The 14,951-nt window shown below is 44.6% G+C and overlaps 1 protein-coding gene across 3 annotated transcripts in view; it reads left to right on the forward strand.

Annotated features, from left to right (window-relative positions):
• ERG (ETS transcription factor ERG) overlaps positions 1-14,076 on the forward strand; it is a 111,393-nt gene extending 97,317 nt beyond the window's left edge. For all 3 annotated transcript variants that reach the window (XM_053565403.1, XM_053565404.1, XM_053565405.1), the window contains 4 exons: positions 3,056-3,124; positions 3,786-3,842; positions 4,738-4,785; positions 12,150-14,076. In XM_053565403.1, coding sequence (XP_053421378.1) covers positions 3,056-3,124; positions 3,786-3,842; positions 4,738-4,785; positions 12,150-12,670 — 695 coding nt within the window. In that variant the 3' untranslated portion in view covers positions 12,671-14,076. The remainder of the gene's footprint in view (positions 1-3,055; positions 3,125-3,785; positions 3,843-4,737; positions 4,786-12,149) is intronic.
• Positions 14,077-14,951: the final 875 nt, after the last annotated feature.

Here is a 14,951-nt window from a genome sequence, read left to right on the forward strand (position 1 = left end):
CTACTATCCAAGGACAAATAGCAAAGGTACATGGAGCAGTAATTTTCCTGCTGCTAAGAGCAGAGCTACTCAGACTGGCTCTGCCCAGAGATGGCCGGGCTGCTGACAGTTCATTGCTGGCCGCTGCCCCCGTCTCAGCAAGGCTGAGTTGAGAACTTCCCCACGTCACATCCCTCAGGAGGAGGCTTAGTGGCCACAGCCTGTGATCAGTGGCTGATAAGGAAGCGCTGGACTATAATGTCATGAAAACTAACAAGAGCCCACTTATCTTCCAGGGCAGAGCATTTATGGACATACTAATCATTGTTCATATATAAACATCTCAGATACTTGGCTGAAAGGAGACTCAGTTTGGTGCTGTGTAGGTCCTGACTTATTTTCAAGGGAGGACAGGATATGGTTATACACCCTAAAAAGGAATTGTTGAAGAAAGAGTTTCAAAATGTTTTAGTAGTATTAGTTTGGCAATTATTTTTTTTTCCAGTTAAATTTCACCAGCAACACTTTTCTGTTTAAGGTCTTATCTGACTACCCTACAAAAGGCTTACTATTAGTTTCAGTTGTGTACTTATACCTCAGGTAAAAATGATTGGTCTAAAACTGTTTCAACGTTTTTATTTTTTTAAATTTGTGTTGGCATCCTACACATAGCATTTCTGAGCTCACTGTCTGCAGGAACAAAGCACGCTACAAAGGGGTGGTGGAAATCGCCCAGAGCATGGCCCAGAGTGGGCTTTCTCAAGCTTCAGGGAGCACCCACAGCAATCACTCGGGATCTTGTGGAGATGCTGATGGGGAAGCAGCAGGTCTAGAGAAAGATCCCACGTGTCTAATAAGCTCCTGGCTATTGCCAACGTTGCTGGTTACAGATCACACTTTGAGAAACAACAGTCTAGAACAACGTTCCTTATGGTCTTGGTTTTTCCCCTTGGTAAATACTAGCCCTTTAGGAAGATGCCTTTCTGCTCCTGAATTAGGCTAGATCTTGTTATGCTTTCCCAGCTGGAAGGTTTTTCTTTATGAGACAATTTGCAAATTGAAACTCTGGCTAACCATCTTTTACACAAAATGCAACTGGCTAAGGGTCCGCGTGCAAAGTGCTCCCAGAGACGTAAGTTGAAATTCGGCTGTAAATGGGTAGCAGCGGCAGATTGAATTCCCATGTGCAACCCCAACACCAGAAAAGTGAAAATCTGAGGAGTTGAGTGGGAAAAGCTTAAGGTCCAAAAATTCAAAAATGCCAACTGAGAGAGGGGGGTGAGCCATGGCAGAGTTTGAAAAGAAGGATAGGATTTCATAGACCACACCAGTAGCAGTGCTTATAGCCAAACACACCAAACAAATTAAGGCAATTCTGTGTTGAATTTCACGTTGCATATCATTTCTATCATATCATTTCTATTCTCTTTTGGATATGAAAATAGGAAGAGACATATCTTTTTTTTTTTTTTTTTGTAGAGACAGAGTCTCACTGTACCGCCCTCGGGTAGAGTGCCGTGGCGTCACACGGCTCACAGCAACCTCTAACTCTTGGGTTTACACAATTCTCTTGCCTCAGCCTCCTGAGCAGCTGGGACTACAGGCGCCCACCACAACGCCCGGCTATTTTCCTGTTGCAGTTTGGCCGGGGCTGGGTCCGAACCCACCACCCTCGGCATATGGGGCCGGCGCCCTACTCACTGAGCCACAGGCACCGCCCGGAAGAGACATACCTTATGCAGCATAGTTAAGCTTTCTGAAAATTAACTCACAAAATTGCTGGGTTTTAATAATGATAAATGATTTGTTTAAAGAGAGCCTTAAAAATAATTACATTCCCCTGTCCTTCGAGTAAGATTTGTTAGCCATCTCTCAGCGTCTGGCAGCAAACATGGTAGACCCTCCATAGTTGACCACCGTCCTGCATTGACCACCTCCTCCACTTGGCCTACTTTTCATAGATCGGACATGCACTATATGTATCAGTAGAGTAGTCCTAGCTCCTCATGTTGACTGCCTCTGTATGTTGACCAGCTTGTTATAGTCCCCTGGGCAGTCAACTCACAGAGGTTCTGCTGAAATTTGCTAAAGCGTCTGGCTATAGCCTTCAGGTTGCCCAGAATGACACGTCATTGAACTAAGACTTGTCCATCCAAGAAATACTTTTGAAAGGGCTGTGTAACAAGACCGCATGTAGAAATAGCTTTACATATTATACGCGCAGTTAATAAGAATATATTTTTAAACAAAACTTGAACTTAGAGCTTTGAGGATCCTTACTAGAACATACACTAGGGGCAGTATAGTTATCAGATTTACACATGCAAAGTGCAATGAAGTTTTATGGGACAAGTGATGAAGTTATAAATACAAAGAAATTATCGGCATGTACGTAAGCTCTGAAGGTCATCGTTAATATGTTGTGGGTACAATACCATATGCAGTTCACTTTAGAGAAAATATAAATTCATTTAGAAAATAAGAAAGAGTAGACATTTGCCTACAAAAATAACTAGATCAGATAAAATGGATTTAATACAAATGGATGCGATTATAAAGGGAAAATGGAGGTTGGCCAAGAGAGGCATCAGAGTAATAAAAGGCTAAGAAGACAGAAATCATTTCCAAAGAGGAGGAGGAGAAGAGGCATGAATGTCATTCGGTAGATTTAGGGAAAGACCTCAAGCAAAATTCGTTTGATTCATCCAAGTTGTGGACTGTGTTTTGGGTGGGTTGTGAAGAACATAAACGGATAGATTTAGATCAGTCCAAGTTAGGAGCAGGATAAATAAGAAACTTTTAACATGGTCTTGACTTAGTATTGTAAGAAATTACTTCAGAAGAGTCAGTAAGCTCCAGGAGGATCTGTCAATGGTGTTGTTAAATATGTGAGAATTTTAGATCCATTTAATATACAAAATTATAAACTATAAATAGTAGTAGAATAGTTCTTTGGATTGTTAGATTTTCTTGCACCACAGTTATTCGAATAAACAAAAAAATCAAATAAAGAAACAAAACATCTATTATAGAAATTCCATTATTGATCTTTCAGTCTAGTTATTTGTCTTTACAGATTTACCATATGAGCCCCCCAGGAGATCAGCCTGGACCGGTCACGGCCACCCCACCCCCCAGTCAAAAGGTACAGTGTTGGCTTTGAATCTGCACGTCACAAGCCACTGAGTAACTGTGGATGGAGTAAATAGTAACTTCTGCAGTTAATCTATGATTCTTCAACACATAGAAAGTTTCTTCCACTGGCCACAAAGCACAACTGATCTTTAAATACAAGGATTCTTTTCTCTATTTGGGCAATACCTACTTGCATAATGAAAAAAAAGAATGCTATAGCGTATTTCAACACGGACACAAGCATGTTTCAAGGAATATTTGAGTACAGCAGAAATAATTGGTGATTTTCTTAATGTTGGCCATATTTAAAGTATCCCTGGATTTCTTTTATTTTCCTTGTGGTTGTTTTTTATCTTTATTTTAGAAGATGATTTATTTTGTTTGTAAGCCCATCTCAAATTATTATTTTTTTATTTTTAGAAAGGTAGGGATATAAATGTTTTAAATGACGGAAAATAGCCTCCTTCTTTGTCACAATGTTTATGTTTCGTGTTATTAGAAAAGGTAATTTTTCTTACCCTAAGATGCATCTTATTACAAGAGTTCCACTATTATGTTTATAACTAAAATGATTGAGGGAATGATTCCACAACAGCATCAAAGACTAGGGTCTAACTATTATATTTAATATCTATATAGCTAATTGTCTTTTTTTATTTTTGGATTTTCAGCTGCTCAACCATCTCCTTCCACAGTGCCCAAAACTGAAGACCAGCGTCCTCAGTTAGGTACGTCTCACGAACCATCTAATGTTCATCTCTAAGATTTGGCACTCTTTAAATGAAATGAATGTTATTATTTTTTTCTCCTATATGACTGCTCCATATACAAAGTGGAGACCAAATCCTCAACCTACTCAGTTGTTGTGGCTTAAGATTGTGCTAAAACTTTACAAAAACCTAGGCAATAAAAATGAAAGAAAGCATCCCACCTGCACACAGGCTGCTTCTTGGTGATCTATGAATTTTTTCCTGGACAAACACGTGTTCCATAGTATGTCTGAGTACATTGTGTCTGTGTCAAGTCTAGTGTGGAAAGGCAAGTTAAGGTTGGTAGAACAGCACTGAACAACACTGGGGCTGACCAGGGACTTGGCACATGTTTGTCCTATTTATACCCCCTGGGGTACAAGCCCTGGGCGAGGTGTCAGGAATTTGGGGCCGAATCCCAGCCCTGCTACCCACTAGGAGGCCACTAGCAAACCGGTGCATCTTACAAGGGTACGTATGAAACTTAGTAAATGTAGAGTATAAATGTCTTAACACCATAACTAAGAAAATGCCAGGAAGGCTATGTTAACCAGTGTGATGAAAATGTGTGCAACGGTCTATAAAACCAGTGTATGGTGCCCCATGATTGCATTAATGTACACAGCTATGATTTAATAAAAAAAAGAAAAGAAAAGAAACTTCCCTGAGATCCTCTGCGATCCTCTGCGTTCCTCAGAAACTACCTCTGAGATCAATTTGCCTCATACCGGAGGAGGAGCCAGGTGATTTGGGTTGGGAGCATGTTCAGCTCTGGAATCTGAAAATACAACCTAGTCAGGATTATGTGTGAAGTTGCATGACACCAAGTCACAACTATGTCTTTGAGATTTGACATATTTTCTTTTTGCCATAGATCCTTACCAGATTCTCGGACCCACAAGTAGCCGCCTTGCAAATCCAGGTGAGATTCCGATGAGGATTTTGTTCTTACAAAGTGATCTTTCTAGCGGTGGCTGTTTTGCACGGTGAACTGGTATTGGTGAGAATCTCCTTTAATTGCACAAGTTTTAGTTCTAGGTCTCACCTGAATTATTTGCCATAGTGGGAAAAAATGGATCAGATTATAAATTAAGATTTTTAGCTTTAGCAAAGAAGATTATGAACTAATCCAAGCTGTAATCGTCACAGGTGACGAGCAGGTGGCTTGAACACAGAAATGTATTGTCTCACAGTTCTGGAGGCTACAACTCTGAAATGCTGGTGTTGGGGGGCAGGCTTGGTTCCTTCTGGGAGGGGGGTCTTTCTAGGTGTCTCCCCTCGGCTTGCAGACGGTTGTCTTCTCCCTCTGTCCTCCCGTCATCTCCTGTGTGTGTCTGTCTCTGTGTCCAGACTCCCCCTTTTCATAAGGACACAGTGTTATGAGAATAGCCCCCCAGTGAATGCACTTTAACTTGATTACCTCATCCGAGATCTTATCTCCAAAAATGTGACATTCTGAGGGACTGGGGGTTTGGACTTCAACATACGAATTTTAGAGGGACATGTTCAACTCATCTCATCAGCAGTGAAATAACTAATATTTTATAAAAGAGAACTTTAATTTCAACCACAAGATTTCAAATTCTGCATCATCTTTGATGGTCTGTCTGTTTCTGAACTCAGATGCTAGAAGAAACTGCAGATTCTTCCTTGACCCCTTTGTAAGCACTACCTTGCCAAGGATTCTCACCTGTCCTCACATTTCAGTGGCAACCAAATAGCTTTCTTTGGTTCAGATCGGAACCAGCTGTGCTGGCCTCAGCTTCAGAGATTCACAGCCTATGTCGAGTATTCTCAGCTGTACATCCAAATGCCAAGAGTCACAGGCTCATTGCAACACAAGCTGGGATGTATGTTTCCTACATATTGATGCCAAAATAGGGTTGGAAATGGAAAAATTCAAATTCAATCAACATATATCCCTGCAAAATAATCTATTATCTAATCTATTAATAATGAAATATCATTATTTTTTAGTGTCTGCAACTTTGACATTCAGTTTTGGTTCACATTAGTTAATTCAATAAATGTTTAATTTTACTTGTTTATTATTATTATTTTCTTTTTTGAGACAGAGTCTCACTCTGCTGCCCTGAGTAGAATGCCATGGCGTCATAGCTCACAGCAACCTCAAACTCTTGGGCTCAAGAGATCTTCTTGCCTCAGCCTCCCGAATGCTGGGATTAAAGGTGCCCACCACCATCCCCAGCTAATTTTTCTATTTTTAGTAGAGACAGGCTCTCCCTCTGGCTCAGGCTGGTCTCAAACTCCTGAGCTCAGGCAATCTACCTGAGGCCTCCGAGAGTGCTAGATGACAGGTGTGAGCCACTGCACCTGGCTTCAGTATTTTTAAAGCTACTGAGCATCTAGAAAAGACTGTTTAACCTGGGGCCTGGACTAGGTGCTGAATAAATGAGTGGCAGGGATAAGGAGATATAGTCCTTGACTTCAGGGAGCTTTCAGCCGGTGGAGAGCTGAACACAGGTATGTAGGACACTGTCCAAACCACAGATCCACACGCTCTTTTCTCTGCACGAGTGTCCAGCTGTAGCCCAGTCCCCAGCGTCTGTGTTCCTTCTCACACCTCTGCTCAGCTTTCTGTCTGTAACTTCCATATAACCATTCAAATAAAAATAATAACCATGTTTTGAGATGATGATAATCAGTTATGCTTCAGGAAGACCCATCTGGCAATGATGTTCAGGATAGATTAGGAAGAAGAAAAGGACGGAAGCTGTAACACTTTGGGAACGTTCATACAATAATGTGAAATAACAATCAAATAGCTCCCGCCCCACGGAACACTCCCCCCACCTCCCCCCAGTAGAATGTGTTATGTCTGAGGTCCCTTCTGTGCCTCATTATAGCCTAGGGAGGTTACTGTCTCCATCCTCCAGAACAGGAATCAGAAGTCCAGAGGAGTTACTTAACTCCTGAGTCACACAGCCAGTAAGAAGGAAGGCTGGATTTGAACCTGACTCCGTCTCCAAAGTCCATTTCCATAGTCTGGCCCTGCACTTGCAGAACATTTAGGCCTAGACTAAGTGTGAAGGGATGAGAGGGTCTTAGAAAGTGGGGGCTGAGAATGGAAAGGAAGGATTTCTGTTCAGTTTAACAGTTTCTCAGGTGCAGGGGATGAATCTGAGGTCAGGAAGGAAAACGAGTCGAGCTGTGGCGCACAAGACCAGACTGGCTTTTCTGCTCACAAATTGGCCAAATGAAACACACGTCCATGCCCAAGTCGCCACAGCTCAAAGGTGCTGCTTGCCCTGTTTGGGGAATGGGACTTAAGAGTCACTTGCTCCTAAAGCACAGTACTGGCTCCCGGCCGTGTAGGTATTGAGACTTGGGGTCTGGACCAGGCTGGGACCCCTCACAGGCCTGGGGAAACATCCTGTTACAAAGTGTCCCAGTAGCACTGATGCCCTGAGCAAAGGTCGCTTCATACTCTGAAGACCGTTCTTACTGGACCTGGGGAAATAGCAACAACACACTTTGTTTTGTAGCCAGGTGACTTTCGGGTAAAGGTTTACTCTGTTTGTAAGGGGTTAGGCCTTCTCTCCGTCTCTTCATAGACCTGTGCCTGTTGTATTCACATGACCTTTTCCCGAAACTAGGGTGTCTTTTATCTTTCTATTAATGAGCATGCTTCTTCCTGTCTGAGTCTAATTTTCCATTCTCTGATAAATAAATCCTTCACCACTTCAAAATTGCTGCCTTTGCTCTTCATACAATATAAACTCTTTTTCATCATTTTAAGTGGAAAGATGACGTTCCACGGCAGGAATGCCACGATGATATCGGCATCCCAGCATCTCTCTCCCAAATATCCATCCAGGATGCACTTTGGAGATCATGTCTCCTGCTGAGAAAACTGTGTGCCTGCATTCCCATCCCATGGACTAGTTATAAGTATCACAGCTCCCTTAGGGCCTATCAGAATGACTGAGAATTTAACGTGGCTTTTCTAATGAATTTAAATCATCTCCCCATGAAAGAATTCTCATGGGTTATGTTCAGAGGGTCCCTTGATGCTAAACCAACGCCCTTTAACATGAGCCATTTGTTGGGAGGTGGGAGCATGCAGCCTTCCTGGCCCAGGAAGGGGACAACTGGGAGGGACCCGAGGAGGCTGTGGAGGCCCCAGAAGTGATGGTTTGTGCTGAGAGTAAGCATGCCAGCCTGGGATCTGGGTTCCCAGACCCTGGGCAAGATAAGTCAGTCTCCCTCTTTGGGCATCAATTTCCTCACCTCTATGAGGGGCTAATTGCATGATTCTCATGGGGATTAAGTGAACAACTTCATGTAGAGTATTTAGCATGCTGCCTGGGACATAGTAAGCTTTATCCAGGTATCAGTCAGCCCTAAGAACACCACCATTTCATGCTTCTGCGCGGCCGACCTGGTGTTCGCGGGGCGGGGGATAGTTGTTTTCCTTTCCGTATTTCTGGGCTATGGGCCAGGAGTGTACCTTTCCTCCAACTCTGGTCGTCAGCCCATAGACATCACGACAAGAGCATTCACGTACTGAGACCATCCTCATGGTGACCCCGCAAGATAGTAGTATCGTGATACCCCCTGTACAGATGAGAACACTGAGACAGAGCTGGGGGACTTGCCCAAGGTCCCGTGAGGGGCAGAGCCAGGATTTGGTGGCGGCAATGTCAGCCCCAAAGTTGGTGTGCCCTGTCACCATGCGTCCCTGCCCCTCCAACCATGGTGTCTGAGCCACCCTGAGCCTCAGGGCACAGACTTCCACCTGGGACACACGTGCTGCCCTACAGAGGGCCCAGGCAGTGCACATGGGATTCTCTGCTCCACCCCTGGCTTGTACAGAAAGTGGCCCCAACCACTGCCGTGCGGGCCACTGTGCTCACTGCCCTTGTTCCTTTGCCAGCTGATGGCTGCCGTGCCCCACACTGGGAGGGACACTGTTTGCACCAAGCCCACAGCTGCTGAGTCACTCTGCAGCTCTCTGCTTTTCTCTGTGGTCTGCAGACCGTTTAGGTTTCTTTTTTCTTTGTCTTGTTTTGCCCTTTTCCCCCATTCAGTGCCTCTTTGCTACTGTTTCTTCCCTTTTCATTTAACTGTGTTAGGTGACTTTTGTCCCCCCAGTTAAAGGATTGCCTCCTCGGCTCTTAAAAGCCACACCCGCCCCCTTTCCTGCACAGGGCTCTCCTGCAGGTGCACAAAGCTACCTGCCACTTTTTAGGGGTGGCCCAGTCCTGGTTTTCATGGTTGGTTACCCTATGACAAAATTAGCTGCTCCTTACTGACATTGCAAGGATGTTACTGAGATAGAATGAGAACATAGGCGTGGACGGTTTACCAAGAAAGGACATTCATAATGTAGAGGCGGAGGTGCTGTTGAGATTAAAACCTTTGTCTTTTCAGGGCCTCTCTTTCTCCTTGTTAGTTTGGCTAGTGAGTGACTCAAGACACTTGTAGGCCTTCCTAAGCCCTGGGCATTCAGGTTTTGGAATCCCTAGTCTATATTCTAAAATTCACCTCATTCTGCACTAAATGATATTGTTTGGGCAGTAAAATTAGAATTTAATGAATTGCCTTTGAAATTCTGTGGCTGAGAGCAACTCATTTAATGTACCTTTGGTAATGATTTCCCAGCAGCCTTGGGAAATGATGCAGCCTTGAGGATTCTTGCCCAGTAGGAAAATTCATTCTATGCACTGCAAATACAATGAATTTTGTTATGAGTATTAAATTTAATGATTAATGACTTTGATATAATGTTGTATTGGATACTATGTATTAAACTTTGATGGACTGTGTGTAAGGGTGTATTCCCGGGTTTGAAAGCTGAGGAATCTTGCTCCATAAGATCACTTATTTCCCTAGACCCTTGAAATACTCACAGGGCTGAGCTAATACATGCTCCCGGCTAATGCATAAACTAGGCGAGTGAGAGTTAGCTCTCTGTCCTTTGGGCACTGCGTGTCCAGCCAGGGTTTAGCTCCCCGAATTTCTGGTAGAGACATGAGGTCACTTTCCTATACTGGTTCTCTCCAACACATGTTTATAGGGGAAGTGGGCAAGGGACAAATTCCTAAGAGGCCGTGCCAAGGTTTGAATAGATATGAGTGTTAGTTCGACTATTTGGCGGGTTTGTGTATTTATACAAAATCTGTGGAATTGCTCTCTCTAAGGGAGGAAGTTGACACTGAATATTTATTTTCAAACAACTGCACATGTTTATATTGACGCATATGTCAGACTGCCAAATCCCAAGTCCACGTCTTCCCTATTCCCAGTCTTACATTGGAATTTTTTTCACATTGTAATCCTTTGGTTACTATATATATGTGTATGTATCTCAAGACCATATGGTTTGCTCACACCATTCTTTACATTTTTAAATGCATATTAATGAAACGTTGGAGGCCACAAAACTTGATTGAGAACAGTCTGAGTATGTGGGTCTGAAACAGCAAAGGTTTCTCCTGCAATGAACTACAAGCTCTTAATACATTTCAAATGTGTTGCTAGACTGAAAATGAGCATTTTCCAAAATATATTCAGAGAAGGCTGACCTTTCTCACGATGCTATTGTATGGATGACTTCACAGACATAGCCATTTCCATGTAGCCAACACGGAAAGGAGGATTTATAAGCTGATGTAAGGAGCGAGTTTGGGAAAAATTGGGGGGAAAACAAACCTATAATTGATTTTTATATGATATCAATTCCCTGAGTTGTTGCCAGGTAAAGTTACTTGAATCATTTGATCACATCTGTTGTTGTTACTTACAATAAAAGGTAATCTTTTTGGTAAAATAAGCCCCAGGCAGTGCTGTAGCTAAAGTGTGGGAAGAAAGACCAGCCTCCCATCTACTCCATAAGCTCCCCAAATCTGCCCAACACAGCTTAGCTTTTCCCAGAACTCAATGCCACTGTCAATATTTACATGATTCTCTCCTTTAGGGAGCCGCAAATCACCGTGAAAGTATTGTAATATAGTGGCTAGAATAGTGCGCCTCAGTTTTTCTCTGAATGTTGTAAAACATAAAACTTGTATCTTTATGCCTTCATTGGGATCCAGAAAATTCTGACTGTGTACATCCAGGGAACGCGATCTCTTTGACTAAGGCGAAATCTCCCTGGACTGCCCAGGAGGACTCAAAACCTCCATTGTGGCTGTTTCCTTCTGGAAACACCTCTTAACACAATTGGCTGTGCAGAGCGGGGGTTGCGCAGAGTAGGGGCTGCGCAGAGTGGGGGCTGCACAGAGTGGGGGCTGGGCAGAGTGGGGGGCTGCGCAGAGTAGGGGCTGCGCAGAGTGGGGGCTGCACAGAGTGGGGGCTGGGCAGAGTGGGGGGCTGTGCAGAGCAGGGGCTGCACATGGGTCACCGTTATGATGCACTTGCCTCAACACTGGAACTGGGCGGTCTGGTGTGAAAAGGCACCGACTTTTTTCTAAGCTTCCTCATTTTGAGTAGGTTAATTCTGTTCTAGGAAAAGTTTTGACAGAATATCTTTTTGAGTGCCAGCAAAATGTTATGTTAGAAATAACAGTGTTTACTTTCATTCTCTATTTTTCTTCCATAAACTTTTAGAAGTTCATTTCCTAGGTCTAATTTTTATTATCTGACTCGACCTAGCCAATACAAATGGTATTAAGTCATAATTGCCATTCACCTAATAGCACTGTCCGCCTCACAAAAGAGGAAAAAATAGCCCTTTACCCCGTGAACACCAGGCTTATCTGGCTGTTCTTTTAAGGAAGTCAGAAGTGCCTGGCACCACCTTGAACAGGGACCTGTGTGGACTCCCTGCATCTCTAAAGGTGTCAGATCTGTTAGCTTAGCCTGACAGTCACTGAGGACCATTGTCTTAGGTCCAGTTTCTCTCATGCAGAACTTGGGGTGAGGATGCCTGTGCAGCAGGCTAATTAAGATTATGTTCCCAGGAGCATGGGAGTGAGGAAGCAGGAGACGGCAGGGAGATGCTCAGGAGACATGACGCCCCCTTAAAGCTGACTGTTCCATCAGCTGGATCAGGTCCCACAGGGAGCTCTGAGTGTGAATGACACGGGGGCCTAGGGGACCCTGTCACAGTCTGGCTATGGGATACCTGGGAGGGTGAGGCAGCCCTTGTTTAACCGAAGACAGTTCCCTGGAGAAGAGGCAGAGACGGGACAAGAGCAGCCAGCACCCCAGCGGCTGAGGGATGGGCAGGTGGGCCTGGAAAAGGGAGTGTGGGGGGCGCGCTGGTCCACCCCCTTATGTTCCCACCGCGGGTCCTGTTCTCATTGCTCTCTCTCTCGCTAGGGAGCGGCCAGATCCAGCTCTGGCAGTTTCTTCTGGAGCTCCTGTCTGACAGCTCCAACTCCAACTGCATCACCTGGGAGGGCACCAATGGGGAGTTCAAGATGACAGACCCCGACGAGGTTGCTCGGCGCTGGGGAGAGCGGAAAAGCAAACCCAACATGAACTACGATAAGCTCAGCCGGGCCCTTCGTTACTACTACGACAAAAACATCATGACCAAGGTCCACGGCAAGCGCTACGCCTACAAGTTCGACTTCCACGGGATCGCCCAGGCCCTCCAGCCACACCCTCCAGAGTCGTCGCTGTACAAGTACCCCTCGGACCTCCCATACATGGGCTCCTACCACGCCCACCCGCAGAAGATGAACTTTGTGGCTCCCCACCCCCCGGCCCTCCCCGTGACATCTTCCAGTTTCTTTGCTGCCCCAAACCCCTACTGGAATTCACCCACTGGGGGGATATACCCCAACACGAGGCTGCCTGCTGGCCACATGCCTTCTCATCTGGGCAGTTACTACTAAAGACCCGACAGAGGCCTTTCCCAACAACGTACAGTCACCAATAAATCACCACAAACTCTATTGGAGAACATGATCAAAAGTGCCTCAAGAGGAATGAAAAAGCTTTACTGGGGCTAGGGAAGGAAGCCAGGGGAGAGAGCCAAAGACTCCTGAAGTGTTATTACTACCAAGATAAGGAGGACGCTGCAACGTAAAGTATACGGACATGTAATCTGTGGCAGCCCTCGTCACAGACACTTTGTATGTAGAAGCCAAAAGTCACAAGGACAGAGAGCCAAAGAAAGTGGTCTTAGGAACTGTACAGACTTTACTAAGAGTTTAGGATCCTGCTGATGCCAACTGGGATTAAACTAAAGCAATAGAAAGAGCACAGAAGTGACCTAACACGCCATTTATAATGTCATTTTAAGGAAAACTACCTGTATTTAAAGATAGAAACATATCAGAAACAAACAAAGAAAACAAGAAAGATAGAAAGAAAAGACATGAGAGACCACAGCCCAGCAGCAGACGTCAGTAGGGAGCTCAGCAGAGTTGGCTGTTTGGGTTGAAATGAGATACACCGTCTGAAGCAGGGCTCTCGGCTCTCTCCAGCTGTGAAGACGACCCAGAGTTTGCAGCTCCTTTACAGTATTACCAGACTATGAGCCAAATGGCGGGCCGAGAATGTGTGCAGACAGAGCGTGTGATGGTAGGCAGAGGGTTGGAGGAGGAGGAGGCGGTGCAGGCTGGGGAAGAAACGTCTCAAGCAGTAGAGACTGGACTTGAGGACATTTGGGGAGTGTGGAGAATGAGTTACGGAGACTCGCGGGTTTGTGTGGTCAGTGTTACGGCAACCCCAGTGTCGTGAGAAAGGACACAGAATAATGGAGAGAGGGGAAGTAGTCAAAGTCAGCAGGAAAAATGAGCATCTCTCTTTTTTGTTTTTTATCAAAAGAAAATGTTAACTGGAATTGTCTGATATTTAAAAGAAACATTCAGGACCTCATCATTCTGCGGGGGCTTCGGTCTCCCCAGGGTCAGGTAAGGGATGGCCTCCTGGGCCACCACAGTCAGAAATCACGTAGGCAGGCTCCAGTTTCCTTTCGAGTCGCGAACGCTGTGCGTTTGTCAGAATGAAGTATACAAGTCCATTTTTTTCCTTTTTATATAATAATTATATAACTTATGCATTTATACACTACGAGTTGATCTCGGCCAGCCAAAGACAAGACAAAAGAGACAATCAGTGATACAATGTGGCCTTGAATTTTAACTCTGTATGCTTAATGTTTACAATATGACGTTCCTAGTTCTTAGAATGCAGAATGTATGTAATAAAATAAGCTTGGCCTAGCATGGCAAATCAGATTTACACAGACGTCTGCATTTGCACTTTTTTAGTGACTAAAGTTGCCTAATGGAAATGTGCTGAAGGTTGTGTTTTGTGTGTTACAATTTACTTTGTCCAGGCACTAGGGCAAGAGAGAGCACCCAAACGGTGTCGGCCTCTCCAGATCCTTCTTGTCCCTGTCTCCCATTCCTAGCCCCTCTGGAACAGGAGGAGCAAGGGCTTCACATGGGAGCCTCCATACTTATGCCTAGAATGAAGAAAGCCTCTAAAGCTGAGGTCGTCATTGAGAAATTCTAGTTGAACACCTGGTCACATGTCACCCTTCATTCCTGCTATGATCATAAAATATCTGTTGAATGGTGAACAAGCTATTGGTCTTAATGCAAACTGTATTATGATTGGCAAATAAAGTGTCATGGATGGCTACAATTTCTCACTTTAAGGAAGCAAGGGACAACTTCTGAATATACGACTTGGATTCTCTTTCAGAAGAACCAAACAGGTAGATTGTTGCTCTCATCTTTCCACACCAGAATGATCTGGACATGGTTTGGGCTTCACCAGCCCTGAGCCTGACATCGCGGGTTCTCCCTGGCAGACACCGCTTATCTCCATGATCTAAAGTCACTCTCCCTGGGCCTCTTTCCTTTTCTGGGTCTCACACATACTGCCAACTTTAGCTGCGTGAGGGGAATTCGATAGGGTAATCCAAGGCAAGCGTGAGAAGGCGCGAGCTTGAGCAACTTCTTCGCCTGAAACAGGTTCTGAGCTGGCCCGTTTCATGGCTGTTTGGGGACTTGTTTTGCACTTTGTAATCCTTTTGCTATGATTAAATGAAGTTGCCAAACCTCTGTGCTGTGGATATTTTGGCACTGCTCTTTAAAGGCAGTAGGATACGATTACCAACACTCCAGATGCCCTGCATCCCTTGGATTGAACGCAGCCCAA

Source organism: Nycticebus coucang, chromosome 16, assembly GCF_027406575.1.
Source record: "Nycticebus coucang isolate mNycCou1 chromosome 16, mNycCou1.pri, whole genome shotgun sequence".
NCBI classification, from domain to species: domain Eukaryota; kingdom Metazoa; phylum Chordata; class Mammalia; order Primates; family Lorisidae; genus Nycticebus; species Nycticebus coucang.